This window comes from Haliotis cracherodii, unplaced genomic scaffold, assembly GCF_022045235.1.
Source record: "Haliotis cracherodii isolate W230 unplaced genomic scaffold, xgHalCrac1.p SCAF_9, whole genome shotgun sequence".
Classification (NCBI taxonomy): Eukaryota; Metazoa; Mollusca; class Gastropoda; order Lepetellida; family Haliotidae; genus Haliotis; species Haliotis cracherodii.
This window is the reverse complement of record NW_027266343.1, coordinates 58,252,733-58,274,186: the sequence shown is the minus strand read 5'-3', so window position 1 is coordinate 58,274,186 and position 21,454 is coordinate 58,252,733. Positions and strand designations below refer to the sequence as shown.

At 42.8% G+C, this 21,454-nt stretch overlaps 1 protein-coding gene across 3 annotated transcripts in view; it reads left to right on the top strand.

The window, feature by feature from the left end:
• Window positions 1–20,854, top strand: part of LOC139453412 (dentin sialophosphoprotein-like) — a 130,823-nt gene extending 109,969 nt beyond the window's left edge. For all 3 annotated transcript variants that reach the window (XM_071235104.1, XM_071235103.1, XM_071235105.1), the window contains one exon: window positions 18,175–20,854. In XM_071235104.1, the coding sequence (XP_071091205.1) occupies window positions 18,175–18,213 (39 nt within the window). In that variant the 3' untranslated portion in view covers window positions 18,214–20,854. The remainder of the gene's footprint in view (window positions 1–18,174) is intronic.
• Window positions 20,855–21,454: the final 600 nt, after the last annotated feature.

Sequence of the window (21,454 nt, the reverse complement as noted above, 5' to 3'; positions counted from 1 at the left end):
GACTTTAGTGTCAAATCATGAAATTAGAAAAGCTTATTGATATTTTACTCACAGGAGGTTATGAGAAGTGCAATTTCAAACATTTATTTACAAAATATGAAGTGATTTTACTTTGGAACTTCGTCCTGTTGTGCATCCTTGTCATCAACAAGCATAGTCAGCTGTATTATTTAAGGAAACAAATTCAGTGCACGTAGGAATTTTCATTTTTTTATTCATGGAAAAATATTCCGTTTCAAGCCATGTTTATTTTTGAACTTTTAGAAAGTATTCCCAGCATGCAACAGTGATGAGTGTGGAGCGCCATCTGGTGGCTGTCATGTGATGTGTGGCATGCGAGTTCAGTGTCCTGTGTTCCCAGACTCCCCCCCCCCAGACGGTCTGTGTTTGTGTTTCAGCTATCTAGAAAACATTAATGGAAATAAGTAGAATGACTCCAGCTGCCATCATGTTCCATACAGGGAAATGCCATTTCTTGCATGCTGATAACTGGCTTAAGACAATATGGTTTAATGGTTTATTGATGTGGTGAGAATCATGCTTTATCATTGATCACTTACTTCAGTGCCATGATGAAGCTGCAGTATCAATCAAGACAGATTGACTTGCAGATTTTATTGTCATTTTTTTCTTTTTATGCAGAGAAATAAGAAAGATGAACTTGAAACCTATGTCAAATAATTATTTGACTGTTTATGCCAAGTTATCACACTACTAATATTCAAGACATTAGGCCACAGTAAAGTAATTATCATCAAACTCTGTGAGAAAACCAGCCAGTGGCTAGATGTCTTGTGATGGACTAAAATAATCTAGTCTGGACAAGGCAATCCAGTGATTGACAAGATGTATGTCGTGAGGTAGGGTGTTTGGTTGGACAAGGTATATGTTTGGTTTGAGGCAGGGTGTTTGGTTGGACAAGGTGTATGGTGTGAGGCAGGGTGTTTGGTTGGGCATAGTATATGTATGTCGTGAGGCAGGTGTTTGGTTGGACAAGGTATATGTTTGGTTTGAGGCAGGTGTTTGGTTGGACAAGGTGTATGGTGTGAGGCAGGGTGTTTGGTTGGGCATAGTATATGTATGTCGTGAGGCAGGTGTTTGGTTGGACAAGGTATATGTTTGGTTTGAGGCAGGGTGTTTGGTTGGACAAGGTGTATGTCATGAGGCAGGTGTTTGGTTGGACAAGGTATATGTTTGGTTTGAGGCAGGTGTTTGGTTGGACAAGGTGTATGGTGTGAGGCAGGTGTTTGGTTGGACATAGTATATGTATGACGTGAGGCAGGGTGTTTGGTTAGACAAGGTGTCTATATGGTGTGAGGCAGGTGTTTGGTTTGACAAGATGTATGTCGTGAGGCAGGTGTTTGGTTGGACAAGGTGTCTATATGGTGTGAGACAGGTGTTTGGTTTGACAAGATGTATGTCGTGAGGCAGGTGTTTGGTTTGACAAGGTGCATGTTTGGTTTGAGGCAGGGTGTTTGGTTGGACAAGGTGTCTATATGGTGTGAGGCAGGTGTTTGGTTTGACAAGGTGTATGACGTGAGGCAGGTGTTTGGTTGGGCATAGTATATGTATGTCGTGAGGCAGGTGTTTGGTTGGACAAGGTGTATGTTTGGTTTGAGGCAGGTGTTTGGTTGGACAAGGTGTATGATGTGAGGCAGGTGTTTGGTTGGACAAGGTGTATGTTTGGTGTGAGGCAGGTGTTTGGTTGGACAAGGTGTATGGTGTGAGGCAGGTGTTTGGTTGGACAAGGTGTATGTTTGGTTTGAGGCAGGTGTTTGGTTGGACAAGGTGTATGGTGTGAGGCAGGTGTTTGGTTGGACAAGGTGTATGTCGTGAGGCAGGTGTTTGGTTGGACAAGGTGTATGGTGTGAGGCAGGTGTTTGGTTGGGCATAGTATATGTATGTCGTGAGGCAGGTGTTTGGTTGGACAAGGTGTATGTTTGGTTTGAGGCAGGTGTTTGGTTGGACAAGATGTATGTCGTGAGGCAGGTGTTTGGTTGGACAAGGTGTATGTCGTGAGGCAGGTGTTTGGTTGGACAAGGTGTATGTCGTGAGGCAGGGTGTTTGGTTGGACAAGGTGTATGTCGTGAGGCAGGTGTTTGGTTGGACAAGGTGTATGGTGTGAGGCAGGTGTTTGGTTGGACAAGGTGTATGGTGTGAGGCAGGGTGTTTGGTTGGACAAGGTGTATAGTGTGAGGCAGGGTGTTTGGTTGGACAAGGTGTATGTCGTGAGGCAGGTGTTTGGTTGGACAAGGTGTATGGTGTGAGGCAGGGTGTTTGGTTGGACAAGGTGTATGGTGTGAGGCAGGGTGTTTGGTTGGACAAGGTGTATATCGTGAGGCAGGTGTTTGGTTGGACAAGGTGTATGGTGTGAGGCAGGTGTTTGGTTGGACAAGGTGTATGGTGTGGGGCAGGGTGTTTGGTTGGACAAGGTGTATGGTGTGAGGCAGGGTGTTTGGTTGGACAAGGTGTATGTCGTGAGGCAGGTGTTTGGTTGGACAAGGTGTATGGTGTGAGGCAGGTGTTTGGTTGGACAAGGTGTATGGTGTGAGGCAGGGTGTTTGGTTGGACAAGGTGTATGGTGTGAGGCAGGGTGTTTGGTTGGACAAGGTGTATGGTGTGAGGCAGGGTGTTTGGTTGGACAAGGTGTATGGTGTGAGGCAGGGTGTTTGGTTGGGCATAGTATATGTATGGTGTGGGGCAGGGTGTTTGGTTGGACAAGGTGTATGGTGTGAGGCAGGGTGTTTGGTTGGACAAGGTGTATGGTGTGAGGCAGGGTGTTTGGTTGGACAAGGTGTATGTCGTGAGGCAGGTGTTTGGTTGGACAAGGTGTATGGTGTGAGGCAGGTGTTTGGTTGGACAAGGTGTATGGTGTGGCAGGGTGTTTGGTTGGACAAGGTGTATGTCGTGAGGCAGGGTGTTTGGTTGGACAAGGTGTATGGTGTGAGGCAGGGTGTTTGGTTGGACAAGGTGTATGGTGTGAGGCAGGGTGTTTGGTTGGACAAGGTGTATGGTGTGAGGCAGGGTGTTTGGTTGGGCATAGTATATGTATGGTGTGGGGCAGGGTGTTTGGTTGGACAAGGTGTATGGTGTGAGGCAGGGTGTTTGGTTGGACAAGGTGTATGGTGTGAGGCAGGGTGTTTGGTTGGACAAGGTGTATGTCGTGAGGCAGGGTGTTTGGTTGGACAAGGTGTATGGTGTGAGGCAGGGTGTTTGGTTGGACAAGGTGTATGGTGTGAGGCAGGGTGTTTGGTTGGACAAGGTGTATGGTGTGAGGCAGGGTGTTTGGTTGGGCATAGTATATGTATGGTGTGGGGCAGGGTGTTTGGTTGGACAAGGTGTATGGTGTGAGGCAGGGTGTTTGGTTGGACAAGGTGTATGGTGTGAGGCAGGGTGTTTGGTTGGACAAGGTGTATGGTGTGAGGCAGGGTGTTTGGTTGGACAAGGTGTATGTCGTGAGGCAGGTGTTTGGTTGGACAAGGTGTATGGTGTGAGGCAGGTGTTTGGTTGGACAAGGTGTATGGTGTGAGGCAGGGTGTTTGGTTGGACAAGGTGTATGGTGTGAGGCAGGGTGTTTGGTTGGACAAGGTGTATGGTGTGAGGCAGGGTGTTTGGTTGGACAAGGTGTATGGTGTGAGGCAGGGTGTTTGGTTGGGCATAGTATATGTATGGTGTGGGGCAGGGTGTTTGGTTGGACAAGGTATGTGTTTGGTTTGAGGCAGGTGTTTGGTTGGACAAGGTGTATGGTGTGAGGCAGGGTGTTTGGTTGGGCATAGTATATGTATGTCATGAGGCAGGTGTTTGGTTGGACAAGGTGTATGTTTGGTTTGAGGCAGGTGTTTGGTTGGACAAGGTGTATGGTGTGAGGCAGGGTGTTTGGTTGGACAAGGTGTATATCTGTGTGAGGCGGGTGTTTGGTTGGACATAGTATATGTATGGTGTGGGGCAGGGTGTTTGGTTGGACAGGGTATGTGTATGATGTGAGGCAGGTTGTTACTGTATTTATATATATGTTGGACAGGGTATGTGTATGATGTTATTCATTCTTACTGTATTTCTGCTGTTGGAGTCGTCGCGTGGTACACGTGTACACAAATAGCAGGGGAGGGGTGAGGGGAGTACCTGTGTCTATAAGTGATCGCTAGTTTCTCTGGATAAGGCAACGGGCATCCCTCCAGCAGCTGAAACAAGAGAGAGAGAATAATGTTTATTATAGAATACATGTTATATACACTATATACTACTACACGTACACTAACATCCAAATATAGCATCCGACCAGGTATGGCATACGAGACACTAGTATGACGTCATGATCCGGATAAGATAATAAGATAAATCAAGACATATACGAACACCATGTTTAAAGTAACGCTAGGTGCCTGGCATGTTGGGCCACTTTACAAGCCACTCCCAAAGGACTTGAATTCATACATCAGCAATGTGTAGTGTTCCTTTATTTCAACAGACATTGACATACGCCATGAGACAATACTGGATAGATTTTGCCTTGTATTCAATATTCAGTTAAAGAAATTATAAATCCCCCTCCATCCCTCACTTTGAAGTAATAACAAAGTTTACAGTGGCATTTGGGAGAGAATTGTTACAGTTATTTATAAGTTAATATGTTCATCATGTCTCATTGATCCGTGTTTGTTTTAAAACATACTTTATTCTTACTCATTCCATAGCAAACTATCCCCAAAATAAACCTTTCACACAAACCTGACAGTTTAACACATGAAAGCTGAAACAGAGTTATGCCGAAGTCTTGTCGTCGTTGCAGACTTGGGGTACAGGTGTTTGTGACGGCACTCCCGACAACAGCCAGGAACAATGTCCGAATCCTCCTCACCCCCCCCCCCCCCCCGTGCTTGTGCAAACGTTCACACAACATATTCATTGCGTCATCTGTTGCAGTACAAACACTGCCACCCAAAGCTGACTACAATGGGGATCTTTGTTGGGATTTGATGGAAGGACATCCTTGTGTTTCGTTTGAAATTGTGACGATTCTTTAAATTTTGGAAGAGGTTGACCTGGCATGTTTAACATCCGTACGTTTCTAAATATGAAATTAAATTTGCTGAATCTAAAGTTAGAACTTAGTTATTCAAAGATTTTTTCAGTAAATGAGAATCCGAAAGCAATATCCTTACTCTTAATATTCATAAGGATAATTAGATGTAGACTTATAATTTAGCTTTTAACCAAATGAATCATCTCTGAAATCTAATTCTTTTCCTACGACACGAGGCTCCACCGAGGCCCGTGTGTATTCTAGATCCATGTATTGTAGTAAGTGTTACATATGAAACTGAGACAGTGGGAAAATAGTATAATCCTTAACTGATAGATTGATGAACAATAATAAAACCCACAGCATTTCAGTCAACAAACAAACGGTGGTGTTCTTGCCTCAAGTCGATCCGAGTCAGGCGTCTCTTTAAGGTAAACGTTTAACCAAATAAAACAAACTTATTTAAAACAAATAAAACAAACTACAAAACCGCAGGGCATGAATAATCGCTGAAAGCTGAACCTCTTAACTGCAACATCTCTCTCGATCTTGATATGTGTCGTTGCCCAGAATAGATAAACATATCAACACACTGGCTTTAGCTCACTAACGGCATTCCACGTATCTGGGTCTCAGAAAAGCAGTCCTTCACATGGAAGCTCTGCAATGGGAAGATGTGGTGTCAGTAACGAACACGGGTCAATGAGTATGATGTAATGCCACAGGCATGTCGAGATGCCGATGCATGGGTGGCTGGGTAGAGTTGCGTCCCTTTGCCTGCCAGGAACTTGTGATCGTGGGTTCGAATCCCGGTTTGACTTCATAATGTTTCGTTACACTATGCCTGTGATCTGGGTTTCTCTAAAGCGGTAATCTAGATCTGTAACAATTCGGGCTCAAGCTGACACGCCGTGAAATAACTGAAATACTGTTCAAAAGAGGCGTAAACCCCGACTCACTCACCCACTCACTCACTCATTTTAGAAATGACACACGGTAGTTTAAGAAATGACACACGGTAGGTTAAGAAATGACACACAGTAGTTTAAGAAACGGTAGTTAAAGAAACGACACGCGGTAGTTTAAGAAACGACACACGGTAGTTTAAGAAATGACACGCGGTAGTATAAGAAACGACACACGGTAGTTTAAGAAATGACACACGGTAGTTTAAGAAACGACATGCGGTAGTTTAAGAAACGACACACGGTAGTTTAAGAAATGACACACGGTAGTTTAAGAAGCGGTAGTTAAAGAAACGACACGCGGTAGTTTAAGAAACGACACACGGTAGTTTAAGAAATGACACACGGTAGTTTAAGAAACGACACACGGTAGTTTAAGAAATGACACGTGGTAGTTTAAGAAACGGTAGTTAATGAAACGACACACGGTAGTTTAAGAAATGACACACGGTAGTTTAAGAAATGACACACGGTAGTTTAAGAAACGACACACGGTAGTTTAAGAAATGACACACGGTAGTTTAAGAAACGACATGCGGTAGTTTAAGAAACGACATGCGGTAGTTTAAGAAACGACACACGGTATCTTAAGAAACGACATGCGGTAGTTTAAGAAACGACACACGGTTGTTTAAGAAACGACACACGGTAGTTTAAGAAATGACACACGGTAGTTTAAGAAACGACATGCGGTAGTTTAAGAAACGACACACGGTAGTTTAAGAAATGACACACGGTAGTTTAAGAAACGACACGCGGTAGTTTAAGAAACGGTAGTTTAAGAAACGACACACGGTAGTTAAGAAATGACACACGGTAGTTTAAGAAACGACACACGGTAGTTTAAGAAATGACACACGGTAGTTTAAGAAACGACATGCGGTAGTTTAAGAAACGATACACGGTAGTTTAAGAAATGACACACGGTAGTTTAAGAAACGGTAGTTAAAGAAACGACACGCGGTAGTTTAAGAAACGGTAGTTTAAGAAACGACACACGGTAGTTTAAGAAACGACACACGGTAGTTTAAGAAACGACACACGGTAGTTTAAGAAATGACACACGGTAGTTTAAGAAACGGTAGTTAAAGAAACGACACGCGGTAGTTTAAGATACGGTAGTTTAGGAAACGACACACGGTAGTTTAAGAAATGACAGACGGTAGTTTAAGAAACGACACACGGTAGTTTAAGAAATGACACACGGTAGTTAAAGAAACGACATGCGGTAGTTTAAGAAACGACACACGGTAGTTTAAGAAATGACACACGGTAGTTTAAGAAACGGTAGTTTAGGAAACGACACACGGTAGTTTAAGAAACGACATGCGGTAGTTTAAGAAACGACACACGGTAGTTTAAGAAACGACACACGGTAGTTTAAGAAATGACACACGGTAGTTTAAGAAACGGTAGTTAAAGAAACGACACGCGGTAGTTTAAGAAACGGTAGTTTAGGAAACGACACACGGTAGTTTAAGAAATGAAACACGGTAGTTTAAGAAACGACACGCGGTAGTTTAAGAAACGACATGCGGTAGTTTAAGAAACGACACACGGTATCTTAAGAAACGACACGCGGTAGTTTGAGAGGCAGATACAGCTCTATAATACGCAGTGAGTTGCACAATCAGGATAAGAAAATAAAGTTTCCGACTGTGGAATGTTTGTGAGCGTTGATTACAAAATGGCTGGATGGCTTCAAACGCATGTCTTGGTTTGACGTACAACAGCTGGCTGATCATGTGTAACAAGACGAGGCTGAAGAACACTTCTCCAGCGCGAACTCCCTGGGAGTTATAAACACGATCCCACGAAAACATTAATACCCTGTAGACTAAACATGCAGTATACGGCCTATTACAAGCCTCGGCACAACAGGCTTAAACATTTTTGTTCTAATACATGAAGAAAAATATGCGAGGATTGTCCTGGTAGATATCGGCGTGGGAGTAGGTGGTATTTTCAGTGTTTGATTTGTTTGTTGGAATTTTAGATACGATCTGAAGGCCGTGCGGGTAGAATCGAAACGGATTTGGGACGTTCTGAACTTTTTTAATAATATCATGTTCAAATTGTTTGTATGTTGTGGTATGCAGTTTATCATGGTGCTATTTTGAGTCTGTAATGGAATTTGTCAAGTCGGAAGTTGCGTCTGGGCGGTTAGACCGTATATCAGAGACCATAAAATAATTCCATTAATATACTTTATTCTTAGGTTTCTGACCGTCTACATGTTGGGGTTGTTTATACGAGGGCTTCCAGCTAATGTTCATTCGCTTCCATGGAAGCAAATGTTTGACCTTCACCGTCATCGTGGAATAGCCGTAGCAGGGAAATATACGTAGGACTGTAGCCACTACAGGTGACAAATCCTTAGTCTGGCTGCGCTAGTATGACTTCACACCCTGACGGTCGTGGTCGATGCCCACGAATTAGGTATCGTCAGGTTGTGGAGATTTTACTGACAGGTCTTTCAAATATGCAGATTGGGCGTTAACCATCTTCCGTTCATTCACTCACTCACTTGTCCATCTTCAATCACTTCCACTTACCACTTTCCTCTACGGGTGATCTGGGCTCCCACCATTACGTGAAAAGTTGCGCCCCTTATCCGGGCCAGGAGCGGCTGGTCGTGTGTTAGAATCCGTGATAGACCCCGATGGCCTGTCATTATGCCCGTGCTCGCGGGTTTCCTTTGTTTGTTTGTTGTTTAACGTCGCACTCAGCAATATTCCAGCTATGTGACGGCGGTCTGTAAATAATCAAGTCTGAACCAGACAACCCAGTGATTGACATTATGAGCGTCAATCCACGAAATTGGGACACGATGACATGCATCAACCAAGTTAGCGAGCCTGACCACCCGATCCCGTTAGTCGCCTCTTACGACAAGCATAGTCACTTTTTACGGCAAGAATGGTTTGCTGAAGACCTATTCTACCCCGTATCTTCACGGGTCGCTCGCGGGTTTCACCTGGGGGGTAAATGTCTGCTCGTGACCCTGGGCGTTCCTCCAACAATTATCTGAGGCACAGCAATATAACTAAATAGTCATCTAAGTGGCGTTAAACACAACTCACTCAGTCGTTTCATACATGAGAAAATTTATGTATGCGCAAATTAACCTTCGTGAAAAACATGAAAACTCAATGCACCCATCAATATCAATTTACCATTCGGAAAAATAACACACCGAAAAGCAATTCTTTGAAAAGCAATTTGAAATGTATGCAGCTTCCCATAATGCTTCGCGAGGAATGTTCCGTTATGATGCATGTGCTCTTCAGTGCAAAAACACAAACGCCAACCTTAGCTGCAAGAAAAGATAAGTGTTACTGAACTGTCTGGCAAAGTTTCTTGTAAATAACGAAACATGAGCACAAACTAGCACAAGTTAAATTACCTCCAGAATGTTTTCTCTTATGAAACGAAACATGATGAATAGTCTGACGACAGTTTACTGTCATATTGTCTTTCGTTATTTATACCAGGCAAAGCACCTTTACATGGCTTACGAGGAAGGAGAGACTCTGTCCGCTGTTGGCGTTATTTGACGCCTGTCATGTGTAAGGTGCCTTGGGCAAAAACCCTTACGTCGATCAGTGTAAGAGGGGTACGGTCACACATAAACTCAGCCGGTCCTGACCGCTCGTTGTTAGTGATCTACCACCACTGATACCTATTGAAACCCACACGGTATTCTTCAGAAAAGCAAACTTGAATTTCTGTTTAGTGGTGCCCTATACAAGGGCATGACTTGGAAAACGCATTATTACTTTCACATGCCCACAGGTAGATATAATAATAATGTCATTAGAAGATAACATACTGTGCTTTCAATGTAGAGCTAGGTTACCTGTAGATGTAACCACACTAAATTGAATTTGGAACCGAACGCGCATTTGGAACCTTTAAAGTGAGCTTAAAATAACTAGGAAATAATTGAAGTAACAAGATAATACTAGTAATTTCGAGGGTTTTTTAAAAGTAACTTTAAATAACAAGAAAATAACCGAAATTGAGAGAAAATAATCGAAGTAATGAGAAGAAACTCATAATTTGGAGAAAATAATTGTAATAAATAATAAGTAATAAACTTGAAATAACGAGAAAATTATGATTATCGAAATTACGAGAATTTATTGAAATACCGAGAGAAAAAACTCGAAGCAAGGAGGAATATAATTGAAATAACGAGTAAATAATTGAAGTAACGAGAGAAAAAAATCAAAATTATGAGAGAGAAAATCGAAATTTCAAGAAAATAAACACATACATGTAATTCAAATAAGGAAATGTTCGATTTAGAAGTAAATATGTATGCTACCAAAGTAGCACCATCAGGCTTTCGCAATTTCTAACCTCATGGGTAATAAACCGCTATCGAAGACTCTACAGCCAATCAATGTACTTGTTTTTGTTGATACAGAGACTACAGACTGTTGAACAGCCATTCAAAGTATGACCCGCCCCAAACATAGCCGGACAAATAACCAACCATTGAAACGACTCCTTTGACAACTGATACAGTATTATATATTCATCTAGACAAAAATGGCCATCAAGATCAACCAATCAGATTACTCGCTTGCTATCCAGTCCGTGGGGATTCCAGGACAGAGAGTCACCTGGATGTTTGTGTGTCATCCTCATCTTTGCTTGTGTTATCTTCAACTGGTTTGCCTGGTCCAGATTCGATCTTCTACAGGCTGGCGTGATAATCGCTGGAATATTTCCGACTGCTTGTCACAACTTCCACTGACCAATTCCAATGGTAAAGTAATGTGCACATACATGGACTAGTCAACCAGCAAGTCAAAACGGTGGTGCTTCAAAACTTGAGCCATGGGTGCAAACATCGGCCCAACAAATGAATAAACATTGCAATGCTTTGGGCTTTCTTCACACGTGAAGCTGGCTCGGCGTGATAGAGGTAAAGAAACTGTTGAAATAAACAACCTCCGTCCTGTAAATAGTGAATAGTGAATGATATATTTGATGGTGAATGATATATTTGAAGGTTCCATAAAAAAGGTCCATCGATGATCTCGCTAGGCGTTAAGAAGGGGTTAGTTATATAACATGCTTGACACCATCGAGCAATACATGCCAGAACAAACTCTAGCCGGCAATTGTTAACTTACGTTGAAAAAATACAATGACACATGTGAATCGATTTTTGTCAATTCCCGTTATGTTTAATCTGCATCAGAGCAGACCCCAGCAATAAACGTCTTGGTTCTAATTAACCGAATAACCAGTTTCTCTGAAATCATTTTAAGCTATGAAAAAGCATGATTCATATCTCAAACAACGCGCCACAGAGAAGCGTATTTCACAGTCATCAGTGCCCAGTGGAACACATTTGAATATATTGATTGAATAATTCTCAACATTAAGAGTTGCTTTGCTCATTTGTTTCATTATAAAACCAACCCAGACCGAGTAATTTAGTCATGACCTGCTTTGTCGCTGATTCGCCATGGCGAAGACTGACCGATAATAAAGGACCTTCAGAACACACGAACCTCTTTGATAAATCAAACTCGCCGGGGATTTACACCACTTTAAAAGAGAAACGAAACTAGCGTTTTCACAACAAAGTGAAAGGCATAAATCAGTCCCATCTGTTGATGTCGAAGAAAGACGATTTCATCACATTCAAAAATGTTATGAAATAACTTTGTTTCGTTGATTTTTGTCCCTATGGAAATAATGACTTTAAAACACAATCGACAGAATTAAATAGCTCGAGAAGAGAGCGCCAAATCAGCAGATTTTAATTTGATACGCCCTATTAAAAAGAAAGAGACGCGTCCGAGAGGAAAGTAATTCTATGGCTGACCCGGCTCAAAGAATCTCATTCAGCCATCTTGTCTCTGAGGGCGTTGATGGTCGCCTGATTCCGCTCGTTTATCTGCAGGCGTTTAAGCTCTTAGTTCTCAAGGGCGTTGTCTTTTGGCACACCATTTAATTAATTCAATTTGTCATTGATCTTCAGGACACGTATGCATTTCTATTTGACAAAAATACACTGTCTAATATTCTTCTCACATCTTGGCGTCTTTGTGTTATTCCTGAGTTATACATGAAGGATACAAATGGAATTAGCTTCATATGAGGAGTCTGTGTTAAAACACGTCAGAACGACTCGCGTTGTAGAGTTGTGTCCCTTGAATCAACAACGTGCGCGTCGCAGATGGTCCATCTTCCTGAGGCAAGAGCGTTAACTGACTCTAAAAGTCCAGTTTCCACCCTTGCCGAACTAGGCTAGAATTCCTGGGCTCGATCGTAGCGCCACCACTGGCTGCTACGAGTTGTGTCCATTCTTTGCCTCTCCAATATGGACCAATCAGATTGCAACTCTCGTATAACATGCATTTGCTTCAAACAAAATGGTGGCGCCCAGTCAAGACGATCTGATCGACCATCAAGATCTATTTTGTGATAAAACGGCTCTCACTTCGCGAAGTACATGAAATCACGTGAGCACCTTGATTAGAAACATGAAAACATTTGGAAAATATCTGTTGACAACGAGTTGGCGATGCACATGCTTTGCAAATCCTGCAATCGACCGAACTCTGCATGACAGTTTACGAACCGGATTTCGATTTCGGTGCGCGATTTTGATTGGACTATGCATAGGCTCGTTAGTCCAGCCAAAATTTAACTCCATAACCCCAGCCTAGTTCGGCAAGGGTGGAAACTGGACTTTTATAGTCCGTTAACTTTCTTGCCTCGGGAAGATGCATATGGTCATGACAGGTCTGGCGCGAAGTGAAAACCGCATTCCAGTTCACCCCGATTATCAACCTTGGTGTTTGAGTGCCATGCGTCCCGTCCACTCCCAGCCCACTCCGACAGCGGTAATAATGTTTTCATCAACATCATGCTGTTAATTTCTCCAAACACATATCCTACAACCTTAAAACCATCTTAATATTTATGATAAATTATTTCGAATTTCAAATTCAAGGCGCTCAGAAACATTTCAGAGAACAAAATGTATGTCTTACAGGTTGAAGCAGTGACAATGAAAAATCCAACAAGAAAGAAATCACAGAATTCCTCCGACCTGAGAAGAATTGAATTGACAATGACGACATCTATCTTAATCGAACTCAACGATCACATTAGCGAGAAGTATACTTGAGAATAATTAAACTTAACACTACGTCTATATACTTATCTACATAAGGCATTGATCGTGGGTTCTAGACGTCAGCGCGTAATTGAACAGATAACAAACGTAGACAATCTCCAGCTCGAGAAGGTCGCCAAGGAGACCTGGCACTCTCCCTTGAATTCTTATCGGGGGCCGTTTAGTTAAACGTCCTCTTACAAAAAGACGGAGAGGTTCCCATTTATATTTGGTCTGATATTTAATTGATTTCCCAGGGCCTGTAGTGAGGGAAGTCTTGTTCAGGACAGTCTGTATGTGTCAGTGTCTGATCGGGATTTATGTGATGCTGAGGTGAAGGCCACGTGACCGCGTGATATATCTGTCTACCATCAATGATGCCTTTCGCCACGGAGAACTGTTGTTAAACTTTGAAATCTTTTCTTAAAGAGCAGTATCATGGGCATCCTCGGAACACATGGGTATTTGTTGTGAAGCGAGTGGTGTAAGGCGCCACAACTTGCTGTGCGGAGTTGTGTCCCCTAACTACCCGATCCAGATTTCGATGAGTATTGAAACGAGTATCGAAACATCTAAATCTTGGTTTCGATAAGGCTTGGTCAGGTGGTCGAAGGCGAAACAACTCGCTATGCAGATTCTCTAGTCGTAGGTTCGAATCCCAGGTTCGAAACCAATTATCTTTGGTTTGCACTACCATACCGTGAGTGGGAAATGCATAACATTTAACACTTAGTTGACACGTCGTGGCATAACTGAAGTACTTTTAAAGACAGCGTTAAGCCCAAGTCACTCCAACACGTTATAGGAGTGATGCTACACTAGACTGTGAATATATTAATTTCTATTTTTCAAGGTTTGGTAAGCAATACGCTCACAAAAGTATCATTGGTTATCGGTCAGAAAAGGCCCCAAGTACCCCAGTTGGTCGTAAGAGGTTGGGCTTAAACAAGGACTGGTCGGCTCCGAGTCAGTATACTGTGTCTGAGTGGGGTATTCACGTTAAACTGCGGCATGGTATCTCAATGTGCTAGCACTATAAATCGGCATCAATCCGGACTAGTACAAGCAGACACACACACACACACACACACACGTACATGCACGTCGCTATATAAGTGCAATAATCTTGGACGCGACGTTAAACCGTCGACGATAGAGCACACATATGTGTTGATAGTGACAGCTCATAGGATTATTTGGCAGTGGAGATGGTTGTGGGCCGGCCTATTTCTACAGTGATGGTCATTCGCAGCAGGTAATTGAGGCGCTCGTAAAATATCGAGAGTTGTCGCCAATCTTCACCGGAAGTGTGATTTAGAGTCATCTGCCCTTGGTTGTTAAACACAGGTCATACTTGATGGTCCGAGGGGTTACGTAATGTGGCAATTTCTAAAAGGCTCTAGGAAAGAAAATCAGGCGATATTAAAAATATAAATATCTGGTTTTGTAGTTGTGGGTGGAAAAATATGTAATCTCGATACAACCCCCCTCCCCCGCATGAAGATTCCAGGTTAGAAATGGTCTTTAGCAACCCATGCTTCTCGTAACTAACGGGATCCTGTGATCTGGCTAGCTGATGATGCATTTCATCGTATCCCAATCGCGTATATCGATGCTCATGATGTCAATCTCTGGATTGGAGCCGTAAACATCCGGGGTAGAAGAGTCTTCAGCAACCCATGCTTGCCGTAAGAGGCGACTAACGGGATCGGGTGATCAGGGTCGCTGACTTGGTTGATGCATGTCATCGATTCCAATTGCGTGGATCGATGCTCATGAAATAAATCACTGGATTGTCTGGCCCATAAACGATTATTTACAGACTGCCGTCATATAGCTGGAATATTAATGAGTGTAGTGTTAAACAACCAGCAAACAATATAACCTTTTCGGGCACACGGTTGGCCCTGTCGACTCGCTGTACAGAGGTGAGTCTTGCAGCATACTAGAAATGTGATCTCGGGTCGAAACCCGGTTCTCCATGTCTCCATGAATCCCGGTTATGTTTCTTGGTGGGTCAGCACCATCCCGTTCTCTAGGATTCCTCCCACACGACGTCATATAACGGAAATACTGTTCGGAGAGGCGTTAAACCAAACTTACTCACTCACTATACTATCTGAGACTCATCCACAGACTGTTCTTATGGGAAACTCGCCAAAATAGACTGTCTCTGTTCTACGTGTTATTTTAATCTTTGCCATCAGAACTTCCTCTTAACCTTCAAACAACGCCTCACTGCAAAACCACATTCTGTCGTCCACAGTGTAAAAAGTGATTTTCCTAATTAACCATAATTTTCTTGACTGCTAATGAAGCTAAAATATTAATGGATTTGATCATGAGTTCAGCCCTGATCCTTCCCAGTCCCTGAGAAACAATTAGAAAGTTTGGAACGAAATGAGAGAATCGAAGACGGTAATTGATGAATGACGGAGTGGCTCTACTCGTGGCAGTATCAACAGCGCTTTATTGACAATTAACACAATATCGTTCAGTTTGGCCGCGTCGATAGAGAGAACTTCGGATCGGGAACCGCTTTGTTCTCCGGGGGAACATCGGGGGAACATCTCAAGAGCGTCGTCAGTAGTTGATGTTATCACTTTTCGTTTTAATTGGTCTGGTTAATAATGAAGCGTCCTTTGATCACTGTGTTATCGATGAGGAGCACGATATCGTGTTTATTAATTAAATATGAATCATCTAAGATACATTTTAATTAGACATGAATCAGAATTCATAATATCAGTAGTTGTAGTGTTACTTTGTTTATGATAGGCTACACTGCGGTATATGATCTTTCATTACGCTTAATAATTGTAATCGTTTAGACTTTAGGAAACAAATTAAAGGAATATAGATTTTGGTCAAAAGTATGCATGGTTGAGTTCGTTCAGCTAGAATAGCACATCGAGTCAATCAAAGCTGCTTATTAGCATTGTGAAATTTATATTGAAGCGCACGGTCTCCTTTGCTCCATTAGGTTGCTTTTCTAATGCATAAAGTAAACATTAATAACTAAATTAACGATCGGTTGATCTGAGATCCCGCGGAGCAGAAGGAAGGTAACGAACACTAATTAGCTTCATATAGTTTCCAGACCTCAAGCGAGGCCGTGTTTAAACATTCATGTCTGGCATGAAGGGACACATTTCTCACACAACCGGAGGCGTCTTGTCCGTCAACAATCGTTAATGCAAAGGACGCTATGTTTCAGCATTTTCAGCCTTTGTAGTATGGAATAGAATCATCTTAATGCGGTTTTGACACATGGTCAAAGGATGGTCTTAGTAATTCATTACGATGCAACTGTGTCATTATTTTTTTACCGGCGTCTTTAGTCGCCTTCAGGGGTGTCCACTAAATACTTAATGGGCAGCAGGTTGTTAGTGGACGCACGTGCTGCCCTGGTCAGTGGATAACATGGATGACTGATTAGTACAATCTGGGCAAACACAAACATTTACTTAAATAGTGTGAATGTAGGGTAGAATGAATGACAATCTTGACGATCACGTCAACTTTGACCTCGTAGAATTGCCCCCCTTTGTTGTCAGTACACGCTGGTCATCTGTCCCAAGACACATATTACCGCACCATTGGATTGGCATCTATTTTGTGTCTTCGTGACCGCTCGTGTCTTTTTCCGGAACGTACCGAATCAGGTTACGGAAAGGCTCGAGTGGTGACGAATGCTTCCGTTATAATTTCTTTGAAGACTATTGTGCTGTGTAGCTACGTCACATTGTTTGTTTTGATTGTTTGTTGTTTAACGCCGCACTTAGCAGCGGTCTGTAAATAATCGAGTCTGGACCAGACAATCCAGTAATTGACATCATGAGCATCGATCTACGCAATTGGGATACGATGAAATGCATCAACCAAGTCAGCGAGCCTGACCACCCGATCCCGTGAGTCGCCTCTTACGACAAGCATAGTCACCTTTTACGGCAAGCATGGGTTGCTGAAGAGCTATTCTACCCCGGATCTGCATTGTTATTGCATGTATGTATGCATGATGACGGTATAACTGATACGATATGATTACAAGTATGCATGTGCTTAGTATTAAAGTATCGCTAGCGACCTGAATCAGTCGTGTTGGAGGGGAGGTGGGGTAGCCTAGTGGTTAAAGCGTGCGCACGTCACGCTGAAGGCCCAGGTTCGATTGCCGACATGGGTACAATGTGTGAAGCCCATTTCTGGTTTTCCCCGCCGTGATGTTGCTGGAATATTGCTAAAAGCGGCGTAAAATCCAACTCACTCACTCAGTCATGTTAGAGTATGAAAGTTTATGTACATCTTTTTTATCTTCGATGGGACCTTACTTATGTCCAAGAGTTCCCTGGAACTATGGAACTGCGTGTATGGGCCCGTAAATGCAAATTTACAAAGGGCGTGATAGTATTAACGAAAACGCCCGCTGCCGTGTAGATCTAGATGTATTAATCTATATTCTACAGGCATGTTTTGCGTCGAATGCATTGTGGAATCCATAATGGGAGGTGGAGTATCCATGACGTATAAGGTGTTCGCTCATCGCGTCAACCACTCGGGTTTGATTCCCTACACTGGTATGTTTTACGTTTCCGTGATACTCCTGAAATATTGCTCAATGTAGTTTAGCAGCCAACCTCACTCACTCACTCGTGATGACTGAACGAATGATATCAGTGGCATCTTATGATATATTGATTCAAACTTACGAAATGGTAGAAAGTAGAAAAGGGTTATGATTGGAGAACTAGTAACGAGTGAGAGCATGTTGTTTTCTGACGCTTTCGCAACATCACGACACTACCATACTCATGTTGGGAATCGAACCCAGGTCTTAGGCTTGACGAGCCATCGCTTTAACCACTCGGCTACCCCACCACCCGCCAAGTCGAACATCATGACTTATGTGTAAGAGTTGTCTTGAAGTTCTATATCCCTACAGGTGCTAGTACTTTTATCAAGCAGGTTGTCTTCATTCATTGATACAACGGCTTCTAAATTGCCATAAAGATATTGACTAATTGTAACCTTGTTATTTCCAGAATGGCCACGATTCCCAGAGTAGCGAGAAACAGCAATGACTATCCCAGGGGTGAGGCAAACGTTCGACCAAGTCACTTACCACGGAATGATGGCTGAGGGGGTGGATGGACAACTGAATCACGGCTGTAGTATGTCTGTCCTGTGTGTACTGTGTCCAAGATAAGGAATGTCCCACATACTCCAGCTGAAAGTAACGTTGTTGGTCAAAGGATGGAATCTCTTTGACTGATAAGGAGCGTATGTGTGACCAATGCACTGACGGTGCCATGGTCGTCAGGGCCGGACACGCTGATGTGAACTCCAAGACTGACACGGGATGATGTGCTTGGACACTACACCACGGACACCACGACTTCATCATGGGTGATATGAACGCTTGTTGAGCAGTGGAAGGGCAAGACAGGTCTGGTGAAGACTTCAAGGGCAGGCTGCGTCATTGAAGCGGCGTCACACTAGGCGAGTTACGTCGCCACTCGGTATTACGTCCAAGAAGTCATTTCGAATATCTCCGTGGATTATTTCGTTATTTTAATGTCATCAGGTCCAAAGAGAACCTTGGTCTTAACTATACTGATGAACACAAATAAGGGAACGTAATAGGACGAGGGAGGAAAACGCATAACTGTTGTTGTACATGTTTTCCCGTTACCGCCAGGAGTCGATGATATATATATTTGATATCACTTCATTTCCAGACAAGCCCCGGTCAGTGTACAGTTACACCCGGGATGGTATAATAATGCCTGCCTCTGAACTTGTTCCCTTATTTTATTACATGAGTATATTTGATGAAAGGGTTACCTGCATATGTCACTGCCTGTCCCGTTGCTATAGACTCAATACTCCACACCTTGAGACAAATATGTTATTCTAATTTGTTTCACTTTTCATGTATCTGTTAATATATGTTCTTCTCGATTATCACTGATTATCTCCATAGTGCTATCATTGAGTCTTTCTGCAAACTTTCAAGTCATTCTCGTCTTGGCCAATCCTAGTTTCCGAAATGATTACAATTTCCCCTATAATCGAATCAGTAAATGTACAAAGTAGCAGAAACTCTAGAATAATGTTACATAGTTTTCATTGTGTTCGCAACACACCGTGAAGAATATACACAATTTAGCACCAAGACTGAGGAACTGGATCAGGTCCCTCGCTGAGAATTCTACTGAGGGGAGATCCTCGGGCAGCAATGTGAGGACCCCACGGTCTGGGGCTGTGTGTATAATTGTAAGTGTTGCCTCACATACAAACTTCACCATTAGGCAGAGAGACGTCAGTGAACGTGAAAAGACTCTGTTTCCTTGGCTGACATTAGCAGCGCCAACTCCAGGTCGCGGACTGCAGCCGGTGAAGGATTTGGGCTTTGCGCAGTTGATGGTTCTCCCCTGTGAAATCATCTGATCTTGACTTGATCATTCATGGGTTGGATACCAATGTAACTCAAAGCAAAACGAATAGTTCATGTCATCAAACATGTCACTAAGTGAGGAATTGGTATATGCAACCCGGAAGTACTTACAAAATAGTACATGTCCCCCTATTTCTTCCCGTCAGTATGGTTTCGGTTGATGTCATGTTATTACCAAAGGCATTACCTTATTCAAAGGGGCGTTATACCTCGTGATGAGTAGGATATGCAGTGTTCAGAAGAATCAAGCATTAGTCTGATTTTAAATATATCCATCAGTTGTGTCTGTCGCTGGCTGGTTCAGTTGGAGGGCGTGTGAAATTAAAGTGGGAAGGAGTCTCAAGCTCCCACATCGTCGTTCACGTACATCTCTTTGATGACACCCGGTGTCACGGGTATGGTGCTGCCAGGCCAACAATTCTAAACGGGTGCGAACCGGGATTCGAACTTGTGATCATCGGATCCTAAGGGACACAACTCTGCACAACCCATGCTCCCATAACAGTATGCTCGTCTCATTGTGCCAGCTTTGCACAGGGGCAATGTAACTGTCTGGTTATTATAGCATCATCACTACGGGGGCGGTCTATGTCAATCTGGCTCTCAGCTGTTCAGGTAACGATGGAGGGTAGTGATGCGCCCAGATGGTAGGTACACCGATACCGTATGAAGTTCACTGAAGCAATACCCTTTAGAAACAATGCGATAAATGTGTTCATCTCTAAATCAACAGCAATAGATGTCGTTCCTTGTTAAACGGGCAGGATAAATCTTGGGAGGTTAGCTTCTTAAGAATGGCAATACCTCTTCCCTCAGCTAAGGAAGCGCCGTGAACGATGCGTTCAATCAGGAACACAGGCAGTGTGTGGAGCCTTTACGACGTTGCGTCAGCGTAATACATGTGTGCATATCATGCAGTGACCTTGATGAAGGAACGTATCGGTGTGTGGAGTCTGTTTGGGATTTGTGCACGAATAGCTGAATACACATGTTGTGTAAATGCATATGCTGTTGCGTTGTGGAAACATGATGTTGCGTTTTGGAGACATGACCAAGCTAATGTTTTGAATAGGGAAACGGATTGGTTATGTGTTCCTGACAGGATTTCATTCCACCAATGAACACAACAGATGTCAACACTTTGTATAACACTGAAGTGAACATTATGTGTTCTCCTTTGGGGTTAAACCCAATAGATGAAATTTCAAAAGCATTTCCTTTGAAAAAATAATCATATTTGCAAATATCACTAACGTTTTCGTAGTGTGCAGGAATACAGAGAAGCGTTCAAGTTGAACGTAACGTCAACGCCAGAGTATAATCAGTCTCCATTATCAGTTGAAACAGATTCCATTTGGCGTAATATACAAAATAGTGAATGCAGCACCTGATCGCTTCTCCAAAACGCAACCTCTTCTTTCCCTACACGTGTTTTCAAGAGCAAATGCAACAGTGATATTCAGTCTGCATGAAATTAGATATACTAACAAGGAGAGACCCCTGACCTTACAACAGGTTCAGACACGTAACACTGATGGTTGTAGAATCATAACTCTTGAAACATTCGCCCTGTTTTCGATGATTCTCTTTAAAGAGCTGTTGGCAAAACTTTCAACAAATCAAGTCCTCTTGTTGGCTTAGCGTTTCCGGTTTCACAACTCGTAAACATGCAATACGAAATTCCACAAGTTCTGAGCACTGTAGCCAACTAGTCGTGGATTGGTGCTTGCCTTTGATGTAGATTTTTCTTGTAATAGGCGCAGGTAAATCAAAAATGGGTTACATATTTGTGGCAGACACCGACAGGTTGGACGTACATTTATTACGTAAACAAAATTCAATTAGAGGCAGCCGTTTGGAAAGTA